The sequence below is a fragment of the Argopecten irradians genome, chromosome 3 (genome assembly GCF_041381155.1).
Source record: "Argopecten irradians isolate NY chromosome 3, Ai_NY, whole genome shotgun sequence".
Taxonomy (NCBI): domain Eukaryota; kingdom Metazoa; phylum Mollusca; class Bivalvia; order Pectinida; family Pectinidae; genus Argopecten; species Argopecten irradians.
Genome location: NC_091136.1, coordinates 24,303,405 through 24,322,934, shown reverse-complemented (window position 1 = coordinate 24,322,934; position 19,530 = coordinate 24,303,405). Strand labels below are relative to the sequence as shown.

The 19,530-nt window shown below is 34.1% G+C and overlaps 1 protein-coding gene across 1 annotated transcript; it reads right to left on the bottom strand.

Moving 5' to 3' along the window:
* On the bottom strand, positions 1 to 19,389 carry LOC138317940 (ribosomal protein S6 kinase delta-1-like). The gene is made up of 15 exons (XM_069259919.1): positions 19,265 to 19,389; positions 17,462 to 17,497; positions 16,874 to 16,991; positions 16,339 to 16,454; positions 15,476 to 15,678; positions 14,705 to 14,946; positions 14,192 to 14,262; positions 13,302 to 13,776; positions 12,763 to 12,884; positions 12,034 to 12,189; positions 9,491 to 11,118; positions 8,981 to 9,108; positions 7,958 to 8,040; positions 6,793 to 6,888; positions 1 to 5,956 (listed from the first exon to the last, which is right to left on the bottom strand). Exons 1-15 carry the CDS (start codon positions 19,364 to 19,366, stop codon positions 5,837 to 5,839), a joined length of 3,696 nt encoding a protein of 1,231 aa, XP_069116020.1. The 5' UTR covers positions 19,367 to 19,389; the 3' UTR covers positions 1 to 5,836.
* Between the last annotated feature and the right edge of the window lie 141 nt (positions 19,390 to 19,530).

The window sequence follows — 19,530 nt, the reverse complement described above, 5'->3', positions numbered from 1 at the left end:
TTTGAATGTTTACAATGTTTTATTTTTTTCTCCACAGTCACGTTTTCTTTATACACCGACATAGTGTATATTGCACCAGGTTTGTATACATGAAACATAATCCAAATTTACCATACATATATCAAAATAGATAAAAGAGGTACATTATAATGTTAAATAATAAATACACTATCTGTATGTTATATCTCCTCGTTGGAGGCCCATTGTTGCACTACGCTACGCTTCACTTCTCAAACAATAGTGATAAAAGTAGCGTAGCTCAGTGTAATCAACCGTGGGTCTCTGACGATAGTTATGTTTATTCCAAGTGGAAATCAAACTTAAGATGTAGATATAGAAAACCATAGCTGACATAATATATAAACTGTTCAAAACAGTCAGACTCTTATAGCTCTATAGCTTAATGGTTTTTATGCACACTGATTGGAGGTAACTCGAACAAATAGAACTGCAATTTGGTTAGAAACTGCATTTAAATTCAAATCCCAAATATTCAATTAAAATCAATACAATGAAATCTACCCCTATTCTAGCAGAAGATATTCTGATTACTGAAATAATTACTTGTTCTGATAACTTTTTACCATTCATAGATGTGCAATAAATTCATTTGTGTTGAAGTATTTCAAAACGCTGGATTTTGTTAAGATACTAATACAGTAAAACTCGAATATAACAAACTCTGTTAAAACGAATTTTCATGTAAAACGAAATTAAAATCAATCCCCGACTGCAGCACTATGAAATATTAGTGATACAAACACGTTTATAACGAAGTTAAAAGTGAATACGTTAGTTAGGCAAAGGAAGGCTATAGTCGGTAAAAATGTTATAAATATATCCAGTATAATTTCTTATGAAAGAGAAAAATAAAACTTCCTGTCAAAATTGATCTGCATGTAAAGAAATTAATTTTTATTATAGGAATCCTAAAATGTCCTCTCGGCTGGCTATCCATGATGACATTGTTAGCCGAATTTATTTTTAGAACAGTGATTAATTTACACGGGGCTTTCCGATAAATTCAATGGTCATTACTGGACAACATAAGCAGAACTTGACTGTCGTTTTCAATAATTTGATATATATACTTTTATAAGGCCAATGCATGCATTTTGACTTGTTTTCTTTGTCCGACTATTCACTTTAAATAATAATATTTGGTTTATAACAAACTCTTTCTCGTATTCGTTCCCCTCTTTTTTTTGATAATAATTAAACATTTTCAACAACAACCTCTAAGTTTTCTTTTCTGGAATAAGAGAAAGGTTGTTCGCTTGTGAACACAATGCTATCTGAATTCTGTATTTCTAAAGTAAATTTTGGAAAAGAAATAATTAATAGTATAGGTACTCACATCAAGTTCTTTCAATTTAGCTCTATCTATACAACAAAGTACTGAACTCCCATGTCAGTTGCAATTCCTCATAAACGAGTAATTTTGTATTGTTACATTAAATTATAAACAGATGAAGAAGATCGACGTTGCTCTCTAGACTGTGTCATTTAACAGGTGACAGAGGGCGTATAATTTTCATCAATAAAGAGTGTCATAAAAGAAACATTCATAGATTTTGCCTTGAAAGAGGTGATAAAACCAATGCTTTTTATGGTTACCCATGCTTTGCAACCTTCTAACATCACTGCGTCGACAAAAGTTTTATTAGTAAAATTTTAACGTTATTTTCAGAGACAAGCATGGTAAGCCAAACAGTGGGATTTGCATTGACTGGCAGTGATGGGTTTTCTTCGAATTTATTACTGCAGAATTTCCAAAATGGTGATATATGTAATTGTAAAATTCTAATAAAAACGTTATGGTACAAGAGAAAAATACTCTTTCATATATGTATGTGGATATGAAGGATAGGGATATTCTACCCTCGGTATTCCAACATGTTGTAAAACATCAGCAAGCCTAGCTACATTTTGTTGCCCTTAGCCTTGGAAGAATATCTATATCCACATATAGTCTTATAATACTGAATTATATATAGTCCTAATAACATTTATACTCCCAAAATATTTATCCCTAAACGTTCATTTGGACTCTCCCGATTCTAAAGGTTGAACAGTTCACTAAACATTTAACGGATGACAGGGTACTGATATTCAAGATGTTGTGATATAGTTAAAATGAAATATAATATCACAATAATCAACATTAAATGAGACAAAATCAAATTACATTGATAAAATATTACATCTAAAAGAACACATTTATTCAGGTGGGCTGAATCAATATTGATATATATATATATTACTAGAATTCAAACAAACCTTGCTCAGTGTGTAGTTCGCTGTTGTTTTCCACTTATGTGCACTGCAGAACAAAACATTTCAGATTTTTTTTAATTACAATAGTAAAACATGTGGAGAATAGCATATCACGTACCTCTGTATACCGTCAATGTATTACAATCACTGTCTATACACATTCCATATGTATATTCCTGAATCATTTTACAATCAATTCCTATAGCATAACATGTGTGTGTGAATCTTGAAATGTGTATTTTCCTTGAAAAACAAACTGAACATAAAGTAAATCAATTAAATTCCTGGAGCATTTCTAAACTAAGTAATATGAGTTCTTCATTTTGAATTTAGGAAAATATATGACAGATTTCTCAAATAGTTATTTATGTATTTATAATAATCCTATAAATATCTATGATATATTGTACATATTACAGTGTTTACATACTATCAAAGATATAACATCAATAATTGTGACTTGTATGACGATTGGCATGAAAATCAATTGATTTAAGAAAGACATATAGTTACATACACAGTACTTAAAAAAACAACAAATTAAAAATTAAAACATTACAGGCATACCACTTAATATTTCCCTTATAAAATATTTTGAACGATATTTTTCACATTTAGTCACACGGAATTAAATTTTCCACATTTATCACAAATGTTTTACTATGTAAAAGGCATGAATTATCACAAACATCAAACAATATCTCAATCAACGTAATCTTTAAATCCATTCATCAATTAAAATGTCACTTCCCATAAAATTTTCAAACCTTTAAGAGAGAAAACTCACAGGGGTATAAAAGTCAGACCTCAGTGCCTATAATGTCAGCCTACATAAAATTTTCATATGGCTGGCTATGGGTGTAGATAAAAAAAAATCACAATTTTATAATAAAACGGAGAATTAATTTTTAAATGATCCTAATTTCGCTATCTTTCTAATAAGAGGATATATAATTTAATACTAAATTTATCGGTTTGTGCATCACAATTCCTCAACAACAACAACAGTACCCTGCTGAATTGTGCGGAAAAAATACTTGCAAAAAAACATTAAAAAAATTTAACAGAATATATATGCTAAACTGGCACCAAAACTACTCAAAACCTTTATCGGCATATACAATTTACAACAGCCTCTTGACAGCCCATCATAAAATATCATTATGTACTATATGGATTAGGGTCAAGTCCACATATATATTGAGATTTCAATGTAAATATTTGTTACATAAATACAGTTATCTCCCCACACTGAAAATGAAACATCAGTTTGTCCTCATTTTTGCCTTTTATAGCGCCGATTGCCCTATAATTCATTGGCTCTCCCCTTTGTTGTGGAGGTATCAAAACTCAACCCAGCACTTATATTACACATCCTTTCCTTTCCTTTTGTAAAAAAACCCAAAAAAACCCCATTTGTATTCCTTATTAAAAGCTCATATTTATACTGGTAAGCACACATTGTATACTGTAAACCAACTTCCATTATGTGCAATTTACTTTCAAGAATTTTGCATTCCAAGTAAATCCGCGAAAGTGTATCTAACATTTACATAAAATTTATTGATAGGAATTGTTTTCCAATGTTGAAATAAAAGAATTTTAATCTTCGCAAACTTATTTTGGAAAGGAAATGGCAAAGTATACTAGTCGCAAAAGTTGCACATCTACAGGTCACCAAAATTGACCTCAAAATAGTTTTATGTCACAAGTAACAATATGATCTATAACTTAACAACACGACAGAAATGAATTTGCACCTAAAACGGATCCCTGCTGACCAGTGAATAAAGGGGGATAACTCTTACTGGTTTTAGAAAATTTGAAACAGTCACAAAATTTGTTGTTTTTTTTCACTCATAATTATGGTATTTTTCACTTTAACAATTTAGGATCCGATTTAAAGTGAATAGTCGGGCAAAGAAAACCAGTTTAAATGCGTTCATTGGCCTTCCAAAAGTTCTAACACATTAATACGACGGTCAAGTTCTGCTTAGTTTCCCAGTTCTGACCATAAAAGTAAAGAAAATTTGAAAGCATTGAAAGCGAGGCTGCGTGGAAATGTAACCACGGACATTGTGAGCCAGGAGGACGTTTTAGAATTTCCATACTTTAAATTAATTTCCTCGTACGCAGACAGATTTTGACGAGAGATTTTATTTTACCATTTCATTAGAAATTATACTGGATACATTCACACCATTTTTACCGACTTTAGCCATCCTTGCCCGACTGTTCACTTTAAACTACATATTGAAACTGATTCCTGGCAAATTGAACCAGTAGTTAAATATATATAAGCAGTTAAATTTTGAACAATGAAAGGCTGTGGCAGCCATCATGGATGCTGGTCAGAAAAAATGAAACAAGTCAACACATTTGCAGGTCACCAGAAATGACCTCGCGATCCAATTTATAGTTTTCGAGAAAATGGTCAGACAAAGCCGCGGCGGAAGAAGAAGAACCAGAAGAAGAAGAAGAAGAATAAGAAGCGGAGCAAACACAATAGGTTCCTCACTCCGTTGGGGTAACTTAACTAACTGATAAGAGAGAGCTAGTCCTACCACTCATAGATGAAATCATAAACAATTTGGGAACAGTGTTCCAACTTAAAGTCTTATCTCTTCATTAATCAGTATGTAATGTTTACTTTCACCGTTTAAATTATGAGAAATGATCACATGTACATGTCATAAGGTATGACACTGTTTTAAATTCATCCTGTAAAATATGTGTGGGTAAGGATAAAGCATAATCCAAAACTGAGGATTGTGTGTAATTATGGTCCTTTAAAGTATAGTTTAAAGTGTACATGTTATTTTTGACAATGAAATCGCATATAAATGTGGAGACTAAAATTTCATTTTTTAATTAAGAAATGACACAAACATTAATTATTATTTACAAATCCTTATATCCTGTCTTCATTTAAATTAGAATAATGCAATTTTGACAGCAGTTACATTTAATTTACATTTGAATAGCAACCTTAATTTTTGTGTGTGAACACGTGTCTTTTTTTGATAAAATTGACACACACCTGAATGCTTGAAACAATAAACTATTTGACCTCTGACCCTGATTTTTTTCTTCAATAAAAAATGCCTTTCTACCATTGCATTGAACACTGTCTATGTTTGAATCAAGTCTACAGGTACATAGTTCATTACTGTAAGCATCCTATTAAACTGTAAAATTTTTTTATCAGGAACAAATATACTTTTTCATTCCATGACCTTGGGGTCAAGGTCAGAGTGACCTAATGGCCAAAGATATGCATGTGTAACCCACGTTTCAGTAAGGTATCGATCCTGTTTTTTCTCTGTTACACTAATATTAATATTGTAAGACAAACTTTTTCATCTGGTTATTATAACTAAATTTTGGATGCAGCTCAAAGTTGACTAGATTGTGCAATATCAGCTTAATGTCTCCAAGCCAATGTCTTTATATACATTTGAAGCAATGCATAATAATTAAATAGTCAAAACCTGATCTTAATCTACATTAAGGATGGTATTTCTCACACTGGATAATTTTAAGTCTAGAAGATGTTTTTTTATGAACAGAGATTCTCCAAGGAATTCCAGTTGACTCCATTGAAGAAAGGATGTGCTTTTATTTCCTCTGCACCGTTGATTCCAGCTCCAAGGCGTTCACGTGGGTTGTAACACAACAACTGTGAGGGGTAAAACAATGTTAAAATATGTAATTCTCAAGAAAGTATCAAGAAATATGTTTTACTTTTGATTTGTCTAATTTTGAAAAGAAGATATGATACTCCCTTCAGTATTAATTACCATAAGAACATGCAATAACAAATTCATTAAGCATCAAGCTGGTCCTTATAATGATGCCATTTTTCACTATTCTATATTTACATATTACAGAGTTATATGCACTTGCTGGTAGGTATTGATTGTGTCGTTATGTGTTTGTGTAACGTCAAACCTTTCGGTGAAAACGATGTTAATTGCACTTACAAATTAATGATGTAACAATTGATACCTGCCCGCAAGGGAGCTAACTCTGTGATATGCAAAGACAGAATATATAATGAGGCCCTTCAAAAAGTACCCCTCCCAAAATCCATCTGTCCCGATATATAATGACACCATCCAAACATTACCCCACCCAAGTTTCATGTGTCCATATATATAATGACACCATACAAAAATCACCCTTCTCAAGATTTAGGTGTGGACAGTGTACAGTGGACCCTCGATAATCCGGACACATTCGTTCACAGTCTAAACCGTCCCGATTCCAAAGTCAGTTTGAATTTCTTTGTCAAAAATTACATTAATCATCTCCCACATTATATAAATAGCATTGATATCAATTTAGCAACAAGAATTCTGAATAATTTACTCTACTGCTCCACTGTAGAGAAATCAAAGATGATAGTTGTTGTTGAGTGCCTTTTAACAGAGTTTGAATATTTTATAACAGCAAAGAATACAAATGTTATGGTATCTTATTTTTACAGTGTTAAATTATACGTGTATGCCATACCTGCTGTAGAAGTCCCCGCGCTTCTGATGATATACTCTCCGGTATAAACAGTTGAGTGTGAGAGGTTATCCCCCCTGGGTGGCAGCTCAATAAGCTCTACAAAAGTTACAACAGATAAACTTTAGAAATGCAACAACATAAAAGAAAATGCTTAGTACATATGAGATATGATTTGTATAATTTCAAAGCACATTCAATTTTATGCAATATTTGAAATTACATTTGTACAATATAAAGACGGTAAATGATAATGATGATTCTGATGATAGTGATGAATGTGATGATGGCGATGACGAATATGATGATGAATGGTATAACTAATTTTAGTGTTACTGATGATGTTATATCATAAGAAGGATGAGGATCAACATGTATTCTAATACCTTTTGTTTTGTCTTTTATATATTTAATAATAATGCCCGTCAATGTGGAATAAAAAAAAAAATGGCCAGTTTTTATTATTCAGATATGAATATGATATAAAACTAGAACTGTCGCCACTAGAGTGAATGACTAATACCCTCACAAACTCCATGATATGATATAAAGAAGTCCCCACGAGAGTGAAGCTAATACCCTCACAAACTCCCTGAACTGTCGCCACTAGAGTGAATGACTTAATACCCTCACAAACTCATGAAACAGTCGCCACTAGAGTAATGACTAATACCTCACAAATAAAGTATTACTCCATGAATGGTGGCCATTGCAGAACCCTATATAGTTTACCCTTTATGTCAGGGTTCTGTGTTCCAAATTTTCTCAAAATTAAAATCACCAGATGGTTGGATTGAGTACAAGTATACTCAATCCATGTTATTTTACTATCTCAAAACCCCAATAACTGTTTAAAATATTATATTTATTAACTTCACATAAATATCTATGTTTATAGATTGGGATCTGATAACTGATCATGAGTGGTTACAATATTAAAAATGTTCCGACATATTATCACCAGCTAGTCAACCCTCTATCGAGCCCGGGTCACATATTTCACATATCACATGTGGGGTAGTGGCCGATTATGTTTACTGCCTGCAGGTCGGTGGTTTTTCTCCAGGCACTCCATTTTTTCCTCCACCTCCTTATCCTGACATGTCCAGAAATGGCCCTAGTTATCAATAAGACTAATCAAATCAAACTACATTTACAGACAACTTACCCGTCCAGTGAGAAGTTCGTAGAGGAGAGCTCCTATACTCCACCAATCACACACATCTGTATAGCCACAGATACTCCTCACCTCTGTCATAAACAAATCATTCAATTATCACATTGTCAATAACAGTCAATGGTGTAATGTACAGTTGCTTTTATTCATGTGGGATTCAATTTTACTATAATCATGTTCAATTAAATGTTCATGAATTTGATATACAATAATAATGCGGGAAAAAAGGCCTCTAAATTAAAGCTTGCTGATGTTAAATACATGTATTTACAAATGTATTATAATAATATTGCTTTTGGTGAATTTGTATCAAAGAGGATATCACCAAATTTGCAACTGGTGAAACTACACAATTATACAGTATTTTACCATTGGCAGATACGTATACCCTGATATCAAGATTATTTGTAGGTAATAATACCCGGGTATCAAGATTATTTGTAGGTAATAAACTTAACATGAAAACCTGAAAAAATAGGAGGATTGACTGTACCTGGAGCTACATAAAGCTGGTCCACAGCCTCGAAGTCTAATTAAGTTTAAGAGATTTGACTGTACCTGTAACTACATAAAGCTGGTCCACAGCCTCAAAGTCTAATTAAGTTTACTGAGATTTGACTGTACCTGGAGCTACATAAAGCTGGTCCACAGCCTCAAAGTCTAATTAAGTCAATGAGATTTGACTGTACCTGGAGCTACATAAAGCTGGTCCACAGCCTCAAAGTCTAATTAAGTTACTGAGATTTGACTGTACCTGGAGCTACATAAAGCTGGTCCACAGCCTCAAAGTCTAATTAAGTTACTGAGATTTGACTGTACCTGGAGCTACATAAAGCTGGTCCACAGCCTCAAAGTCTAATTAAGTTAATGAGATTTGACTGTACCTGGAGCTACATAAAGCTGGTCCACACCCTTGAAGTCTAATTAAGTTACTGAGATTTGACTGTACCTGGAGCTACATAAAGCTGGTCCACAGCCTCAAAGTCTAATTAAGTTACTGAGATTTGACTGTACCTGGAGCTACATAAAGCTGGTCCACAGCCTCAAAGTCTACATCTCTCTCTGTAGTACTGATCTCACAAAAATATGTAAGTAAGATGTGTCCCCGCTCTCCCAGCAAGATATTGTCAGGCTTCAGATCTCTATGAAATAAGAAAGAAATGGAAGTTATCTAAAATACAGTGAAACCCTCTCTTACGACCACCTACAATCAATTCAGTAAAAGACATGTCAAACCCTGCTTTGACATGGCAATTTGGTCTATCAACATGTACAGAGTAAAATAAAGTGAGATGTGAAAACAATGGAATTCGAAGCCACTTGTGATGTCAGTCTTATTCCATGTGTGTCATATATATGATAACTTTTTCAAAAAGTTTTCAAAAATTGTAATCTTAAACTGTCTAAATTAGAAATGTAATATTGAATTCATCAATATTCTGTCCAAAATGAGTTGAAAAAGCTTCATCTCTGATCATTAAAGACATTAAATAATTCATTGTCTATAACCGTCTGATTCTTTACCTGCAGAGAATTCCCTCTGCGTGAAGTCTTGATACCGCCACCACCATCTCAGCTGCCCACTGTTGGATACAGGATTCTGGCAGACGGACTTGATCAGGGCTACTAGTGGCTAGATCTAACTGTTGGAAAACTCCCGATAAATTTCTGTGTCTCGTCTTTAATGGTGAGGTCAGTTCTCGTTCCATGGATGCTGACCGACAAAGCTCTTTGGAGTTCATACGGGTCAGACTTAATTTCTTAGGTGGTGTCGGGTGTCTTGTCAGTGAGTGTTCGGTGAATGTGGATGACCTTGACTCCTTGCGGTCAAGGTCACTGTATCTTCTTGAGGACAAGTCAGGGTCAGAACTGGGTTTGACTAAGGTACTTGATCTGTCTTTATTATCTACTACCAAATCTAGATCAGAAAGATGTTTGTGTGGAGAACCATTTGACGATTTCACGGGTTCACTATCGCTTGTGTCATCACAGGATCTGTTCAGGTCATATATACTAGTTTCATTAGAACTATCATAATCCTCCGTCAGATTTTCTGACGTTTCACTTTTTACCCGGTCATCCTGAAGGTCACTTATATTTTGAGACGTAGGCGTGCCTGAAGACAAATCATTACAGTCTTGAACACTAGAACTATTCTTTCTACATTCAACATCAAAATCTGATAATTTTTTTGGTGATATCACTTCCTCAACTTCCGAATCGACGAGAGATAATGTCCTTTCGACTGACTTTATCAACTTTTTTGCATTTTGCACAATTGCTTCAGCGTCATCCTCAGGAACTAGTACATGATTTTCATGGTTATCTGAATCCTTATTTCCAGGAAATACATCATCTGTAACCAGAGGCCGGCATTTTGGTGACATTTCATTTTCTTCAGGAATACACTCGAATGTCTGGTTGTCTGAAGTGTTACTGTCCATTCTCTGAACACCTTCATTACTTTCTATACTATTAATGCTGAAACAGTCTAAATTAGATTTGGTATTCTCTAAAATATCACTGATTTGGAATTCCTTCTGGTCTAACACACATGACTCCCGCGCGTCTGTTTCACTGATGTCTTGGTTATCTAAGGACGATATACTACTCAGTATTCGGTTCCTTGATTTTTGATTGGCAGGACTAGTATTCTTTTCTTTACCAAAGTTTTTGTCATCAGAAACCTTTCCTTTCTCACCCAGAACATTCGAATCTGTATCGGTTAATTCACCGTCCGTTTTTCTATGATTGTAGGCACATGTTTCATTGTCTTTTGTGTATTTCATATGAAGAGCAGCAAATTCAGAATCATTACACACTTTCTCTGTATCACCATTCTGTCTACTGACTTCCAATTTATTTGAATCAGAGATCTTGTTATCATCGCTATGGATTTTTTGTCCCATATACGCATGACTGAACTGATCGCGATCTGTGACAAGCCCAGGGGCATTGTCCCTCATGTTGCCACGATTAGCCTGTAGGTATGCTCCGATGTATGTCCACAATTTTCCACCAGTGGCATACTGCAGTAATAGGTGAATGGCGTTGTCTGTTTCGTAAAACTTGTGCAGTCCAACCATATATGGACATGACACTGGCAAAATTGTCCTTGACCTTGTAATACAAGTACTGGACTTATGGACAGTCTGTAATAAATGATAGTAAACACGTATGCACATTAAAACCATAATCAATGCCATGTTAATTATGATGGCTCATATATCTAACTTTATTTGAATTGAATTTGAGGGTAAAACTGATTTTTTGTTTTTGTTTGGTGTATCCAAAGCTAGAAAAACCTCTTTTCAAACCCAGGACTTAATTGATCATGCTAGAAGTAATCTATTTCAGAGTATGCTAGTGTTAGACAGAAATTAAAAATAATACCAAGTAATAGTTGATCATTGTACCGAAAAGACCATTATTCCCCATCTACTTTCATTGATGGGGAATCTGCACAAAAATTTGTAATTATTTTATAATTAATATTCTGTGAGGTTATCAGAGGTTTATTTACTTATTGCTCCCTTAACAATTATGATATATTATGACAATTTATACAGTATCATACCTTCCTATGGAAAATTTCACTTGAATAATTTATCTCTTGCTGTTCTGCATTTGCATATCACAGAGTTATCTGCACTTGCAAGAAGGAATTGAATATCATATCATGATTTTGTGAGCCTAAGGGAAAACTACATAATTTGTGCTGACAAAATGATAACATCAGAACTGATAACTACCAATAAGGGCAAATAACTCTGTAATATGTTACCAGGGCCGTTTTCGTTTATTCGGAACAACCGGTTCGACCGTTTGTTAAAGTCATTATTTCAAGTATAAATCCTGACGGAACTGCAGCTTTTGATACAGGCCTTTGAGGGCTTTGTCAAGGCTTGTTTGAAAACAATATAATATCACCAGGTCTGTCTTTAATTCATAAACTAGGTCCAACTAGTCAAACTGTATAATCGGAAACGGCCCTGTCCTGAAAAACAGGGCTGGAATGGGTCATTATCAAATTATAGGGATGTTTAGGTTAATATGAGCAATTTTACCTTCATGATGTACGTGTCGTCTGTTGTTTTGTCCATGACTAACAACACGTGGTCAACAGTTCCTAGTACCTTGTAATTCTTAAGTTCCCCTGTAGACCCCTTCAGCAGGGCTAGAGAAGGGTCGACTTCTGACAGTGGCGACAAATCTCCGTCCGCCTAAAATAACAACATCAATTTAAACTGATGTGTCTATAATTATTTGGTAGAGAAGCTGAGATTTTCCATCATTTTGGAATATAATATTAAATACACATTCTGTAAAAAATCCTACATCAGATGATTTCTATTTGGTTTGATCTTTAATAACATGTATTATAAATATTATATCACAAAAATTTAGAAAAAATATGATTATCAAAACCAAAACTCACAAATAACAGATACATTCCCTTCCATTCAGTCCTATGGTTTACAAGTTAGATAATAAGCACTTGCCAGGGCTTATGCAGTATGGTCATCAACAGCATGTGATTAATAAAGCAATTGAAGGGAGATCACTTTGTAAACTGCCCACTACTACCTCCCCTATTTCAATCATTATTTCTTTATATAATCAATTTTTTTTCCCTTTTCTTGGCTTAAGACACATTTATATTTCCATGTTTAATTAAAGCACCAAAATATTCACTACAGAATTAAATGCATACATAAAAATATAATAAAAATAGTAAAATAAATTGTCAATAAAATTGGGTCATGATCAGACACTGAAAATTTCCTCACACGTACCGCCCAGCGTTTGTGGTCGAGCGTTTCTTTAGCCAGATGTCGGTTATATAGATCCTCAGCCTTTATCAGGTACTGTGCCGTTTTCCTCCGTACTGCATCCCTCCTTGCTTTATTCTTATCACCTGTTTTAATAGTAGAATATAGAAATGTATATCATATTCTGAAGGTTGTTATTTTAAAGATAGGTTCACAGCAGTTTTACACTGGATTTGAATTCTGTGCCTACATATTTCACTTTTCATATTTCTTCATAGTTAAATATGTTATGGAATTTGTGTAAATACAACAAAAACATTTTTTAGGAAAAACAAATCAAGTATCATGGTAATAGATATTAATGATTTTCATTTTCAAACTTGAAGCCAAAAAAATATCATCTTTGAATTCATTATCTACATGTATTTTCTTAAAATCACGCCTGTACATGTGTTAGTTTGGTGTCAAGTAATGACAGTGATGTCATTGTTCTGCAATAATAAAGTTTATTATTCAGCAACAAAAGATATAAAAAGAAACTTTCGGCTAAATTCTGTTTTTACCTTGGACTCCCTGAAGTAGAATCCCAACACCACTTTTGTAAGAGGAGAAGGCATGTTCATATCGACCATTAGCCTCGTGGTCCTGTGCCTGACAAATCTGATTGGCTGCCACATAGATGTAGTCCTCTTTACCTCCAAGGTCCATGGTGGAGACAGACTCACCCGTATGGGACCGAAGCCTTCGTGGACTACGACCAACCTGGCGTGCCGGAGATGACGTTGCACTAGATGCTGCGCTATTGCTACGAGACGACATGCTTCCTTTACCAGTAGCGTTAGAAAGATCCAGGTCACCTTTACCATACTCAACTTTCGATTCCGTTCGTATTCTCAGTGGGTCAAATTCACTGAGGTCTGGTGTTGAGGATTTTTGGCTTTCATTTTCAGTATCAGACATATGGGCGCTATCCACTTTGACCTCTATTACTGTTTCAGTTGAAGCCATCATCTCTTCCGTCTTTTCATCAAAGTCAATCTGTTTTATTTAAACAATGAAATCATGGAAAATCCATTCTTATACTGTATTTAAGATTGAATGAACAGATAACTGTAAATTTAAAACTTATTTTCATGTTTTTTATCTCCCAATATATAGCAAAAGTTTATAAATTGAATTTCAAAAACATGACACTTAACGGGTACAGTGATTTGTATTTATCTCTTAGTTTTAAAAACAATACACTTCTTCGAGCTTTTGGAAGCCTTATGAAGATTAGAACCATTGAAAATATCTCCAGTGTTTATCAAACCATAATGAATTCACATGTGGAATCAAAATTTTAAAGAATATCAGCAGAATTGAGCTATATATCATTATTTTGTATCTTTTAATTAAGAGAAAGACCATAGTTTTATCAGAAATCATTGGAGGAACTTAATTTAATTATTACCTGTATACCAGCATCAGTATCTGATGGTGTCGTGGAATCTGTTTCATCTCTCATGTCATCTGAATCCATTTCTTTCAAAAACAACAAAACCCTCAGTGTTACAGACATAAATAAATTATAACTATTTTTTTTTCTTTTTTTTTTAAAATTATCATTATTTGTTTCTTATTTTAATCTTTGATAATAAACAAATGAGACAAATTAGTTCTATATTATATGCTTAGGGTGTTTTTGGTTAACATCCGCTTACAGATGTTAACAAACCTTTACAGCAAGGTTCAGATGGAGGAAAACCAGAGTACCTGGAAAAAACCCACTGACCTACAATCAGCATCAAGCAACTACATGTCTCATGTGAGTTTTGAATTTACAACTCAAAAGTGGAGGGCTGGTGGTAGTATGTCCGAACTACTTAACCCACACCAACCACATCATTATTTATAGAGCCTAGTTTAAGAGCTGTATCATATCACAAAGTCAACTTTTAAAGTCAAAATGGTTGTAAATAATCACCTGCACAGGTATTCATAGCGGCAAACAGCCAACTACCACTTGTATGTATGTCTGGTTTGCCATTGTGTTCTTCAGTTGAGAGAGGATCGAAACAGGCGATGTCCGTATCGGGGAGAGAGGCACTGAGATTTGACTCCACATCCCCCTCCTGGTCTGTATCATCATCGTACGAGTTGAGACTGATGTTGTCCGGGATCTGTGGGAAGTTCCATACTCCCTCCAACCTCATATCCTTCTGTTCACTGAAGCAAAACCAATTTGATATATAATTATTTTAAGACATGATAATGTCATACAGTATAACCCCTCTAACTCGTACTCACATACCTTGAATATTTGCAATTCGTCGAACTGATTGCTAGCCCCGATCATGCCTCTATATAATCTATGTAACTAAACCCTGGATAGCTTGAACTGCTATTTGTCGAATACCTGTCATTCCTCAAACAGAAATATATCCCCTTCCCTTCAAATACATAGTAAAGAAACCATCTATTCATCGAAAGCTGGAGAACCTGGAGAAAAAAACACCAACCAGCTGTCATTTCGGGCCACTGGCCCATGTGGATTTCAAATATGCAACCCACAGGTGGTAGGTTTGTGTCAACAAGTTAGCATATAAGCTAAATCCTTTAACAGACTAAGGATGAAAATGTACATTAATCTCATAGGCATGTACATGTATATTTTTTGAGTATTATGAACAATCTTTGGTAAAAAAAATCTTCTGAATCATAACTCTCAAATTATCAGCCATGAAACCTAAATTACCTGTTCTCTGAATCTCCGTCCGTGTTGCCATCAGACGAGATACTGTTCGGCTCAGAAGGTGGATGTTTGACTGGCTGTAGTGACGACTCTTCGCTGGATTTCGTCAGGGAATCTTCAGTGGAGGATGAGGTATCAGGAGACAGAATATCCAACTTGGATGGCTTCATCACATTTCCAGACAAACCTTGTATCTGTTTCCCTCCCTTGGGAGAAAAATATAAGTAATCATACAACATTCACTGATAAACATTTCATTTCAAGAAAACAGAAGCTAAATTATAAGCTTATGCTAAATATTTCAAATACAACAGCTTAATTACTTACCACTTATTTGAAAAATTGATGGATTAATTTGGATTTGGGGGCTAATAAGGGCCCAAACCATACATTCTAGTCCTTTTGACTAACCTTTCATAAAATTGTTGCACAAATAAAGTTAGCCGCGAGTCAATTTGAAACAGATCAAATAAAGAGGGGGAATGTACTTATAGGGATGGGGAGTGTTGTGGTTTGAATATGGTTTACTTTTGTATGTGAAACCATCATTTTTTTTTCAACATTTCTTTTGATACTAATTTTATAAAAAATACTTTTTATTTCAATGATTGTGCCTATATATTACATGTCACAATTTTTTTTTTAATTTATGTTACTCAGGACTATATTTCAATTTTCATAATTATCTACTTCTTATTTGATAACTTGATTTTGAAATGTCCTTCAGTCCTCAAAATTATTATGTTATATCCGTAAGTTGATGAATGTAAACTGTGACGCGGTAGCTTTTTTGTTCAATGGGACAAACTTGGATTTTTAAATACATTGAAGTGTTCAAGTCCACAGAAATATGATTGCATGATTACCTTAAGAAACTCCTGGAATGCCTTAGACTTGTGCAGATGAGCTTGGTTCCCAATAAAATTCAATAACTGAAGGGCACTAAGGCGCCGTTCCTCTATCACAGAATCTTCAAACCGACCTGATTAAACATCAAATTAATGAAGTCATCCATGGAATTCAAACTGCATGTCTGTTGAGGTGCATTGCAATTATTCTTTTGTACCTTGAAACATTTGGTCCATTAGGCGTCTTAACATTCTCAAAATCCTGAGGTTTCTCCTTTAAATAACCCCCTCTTTTGACAGCTGAGCAAAAATTGAAACATGTATCTGATATTGGTAATTATATAGTGGTGATTTTGTTCCAATACTATTTTACAAATGCCCTTCCCCCATTGCAAATCCCTTTGAAGTTTAGACGTCTTGCAAAGTAACAACTACAGCAATTTAAGAATCTTGCTTTTTTTCAAATTGTTATATTAATTATTTCTTGTAAAAAACAGTACATGTACATTGTGTATATGTATAATAGGGAACAATTAAGGTATATGCTTCATACCAAACAGTTTGGGCTTTGCAAATTGTGGAAAGTCCTCCTTTCTGTGAAGGGCTCTGTGAAGTGCTAGCATCATTTTAAATAAATTCTTGAAGTCATTGTATCTTTTCCAAATAAGAATCTGAGAAGAAATAAAAGCATCACATTTCAAAAAGTTGGGGCAGCAGTGCATGTTGATTGTAGATTGATAAGTTCCGTTGAAGGTCAATTAACATACAAGAGAGTTTCATAATTTATATAGGCCATTGGATATACATGTATGAATTGGCCATGAAATTCTTACAATAGGTGAGCTCAATATTGTTTTTCTTTGCATATATGCGCATGTACTCAAGATTTCATATATAATATCTTTAAATGTATTCAGTTAGCAGGGTAAATCAATGCATATATATATATATATATATTGTCTTTTCTTTTCATGATATTCATTTGTATGCTGCAAGACAATTAAAATTATATCATATGCAATTGAAGTACAATATTCAAGATTTGTTAGATAATGCAATAATCAAAGAAGACAAAGCATCCAAAAATTAATGAAACCTTCAACTTGATATGTACACCACATACATATACGTATACAACTACCTCTGTCAAACTTTCTGGTGAGTGAATTTGAAACACCTGAAAACAAATAAAAACTAAATGAGTAATTGTATGTGTACAGTTATCAATTAATTACATTTCAATAAAATGTGGATCTTAATGAAGTGATATAAATCTACTGTTTAAGCTTATGATAACTTTCAATACTGAATACAGCAACCTTACAACTACATGTATAAAATTATAGCCGTGCGTTCCTTTCGAAATTCACTCTCCGTCTTGTTTTCAACAAAAAATATTAAACAATTCGATGACAAACGAAAAATCTCGGGTTTGCTATCTTGGATTAAATGGTATCGGTTTGCTCCTGAAAATGAGCCGCTTGTACCAGTTGGTTCGACTGGTACAGTGCATTCCATTTGAAATACAACAGATCCATATTGATACAACCAGTTAACTGGTACTAATCTGCAAATGGAATGCACCGTAATTTAAGTGTAGCAGGTTTTAGCTGTAAATAGTGATCACTATACTGTCGCCTTTCCGGAAAGGAGGAATTTCCTTTCCTATCAGTCGGTAGAACACTCGATGGACCTGGAAGTCCAGAGTCACGCCCTTTTTCATTAGTATTCATAAGAAATATCAATTGATTAATTATTTAATCCTAATATATATAATTTACAAAATATCAATATCTGCTTGATGCATAAGTACATAATTTGATAAAGCTAAACGTAGTATTTTTTTCCGATATACTTGATTTTGAGTTTGAAATCTTCCATATGTCTTATAATTAATTGTTCTCAATATTGCAGGCAAAATGGAATCTATACAAGTAATATAACCAACACATTAGCTATTGCTGTCATGTTTGAATCCCAGTCTGGCCGCTACATTTTCTCCTTTCCTGTTACAAAATTGGTGCCCAACTAAAATACCCACGCTGGTGGTATTGGGATCGACCTCATCAGATGTCTTTGAGGGTGAAGACTTTTAAAAAGGAAAGGAGGAGTGTAGCAGGATTGGACTAGGTTGATCATCGGTGACCAGGTAGCTCAGCAGTAGAGCTAGTGTTCTGAGGTCCCGGATTCGAATCCCGGTCTGGCTTCTACATTTTCATCTCTCCTGTTACAATTGTAATTATAATAGGGCAAGCCAAGTAGTGCGCTGCCTGCTGGGCTCAAACCAGTGACCCCGGACTTACTGGTTCATCGTTCTACCAACTAAGCTAAAGGGATATTCCCTTTAGCACGAAGCTAGAAGTCGACCGTATCACTATGTAAACTATACTGTAGTGTATACGACCAAAACCTGCTACACTCTTGTGCACTGTAATTGTAACTCCACCGATCACGAGTCATTCAAATAAAATTATATAAAAACAAAATGGGCAGAGATTCATATATATGAAGAATATCTTTCCGTTTTTGTCTAACCTATGACTTCATAAACCCAAAAGATATTGAGAATAATTGACACATTATACATGTAAATGAATTCAATTTAATGACCATCTGATGATGACGTGCCGGCGTGTCGGATTATATCTGATTATGGATAGGTACAACATTGTAAAATAAAGATTTAAATATATTTATGCTATCCATCATTTTATGGTTTTGTCCAATTAATCAAATATTCGTTATTGCAGAATTTAGACATTTTGTTAGAACGGCAACATTTAAACGTCGACGTCGCTGGACCCCCGCATCAATCTATCAATATCGATGCATCGGTTTTGCAAACAGCTTAACAGCTGGTTAAAAAATTGATTTTCTAGCGTATTTTGAGAATATATTGACTATATAAATGCTTATATTGAAAATTAAGTAATTTATTACCAACCTTGCATGATACTTTGTAAATAGTAAATCCATCTGGATGTTTGGTTGGATCGGAAACGTCAAACTGCCAGAGCCGATCTCTATTTTTGGTCTTGGCCGCCATCTTTGCCTTGTGACGATTTACGACATACACAAAATAACTCTTCAAGTGTACATAAATAACACAAATATATTTATTATAATACTTCTTATGATTTGTCGATTTTGAGAATTTTGTTAAAATTGAAAGGCTTATTTTATAAATGTCGTGATGAAATTTGGACGTTT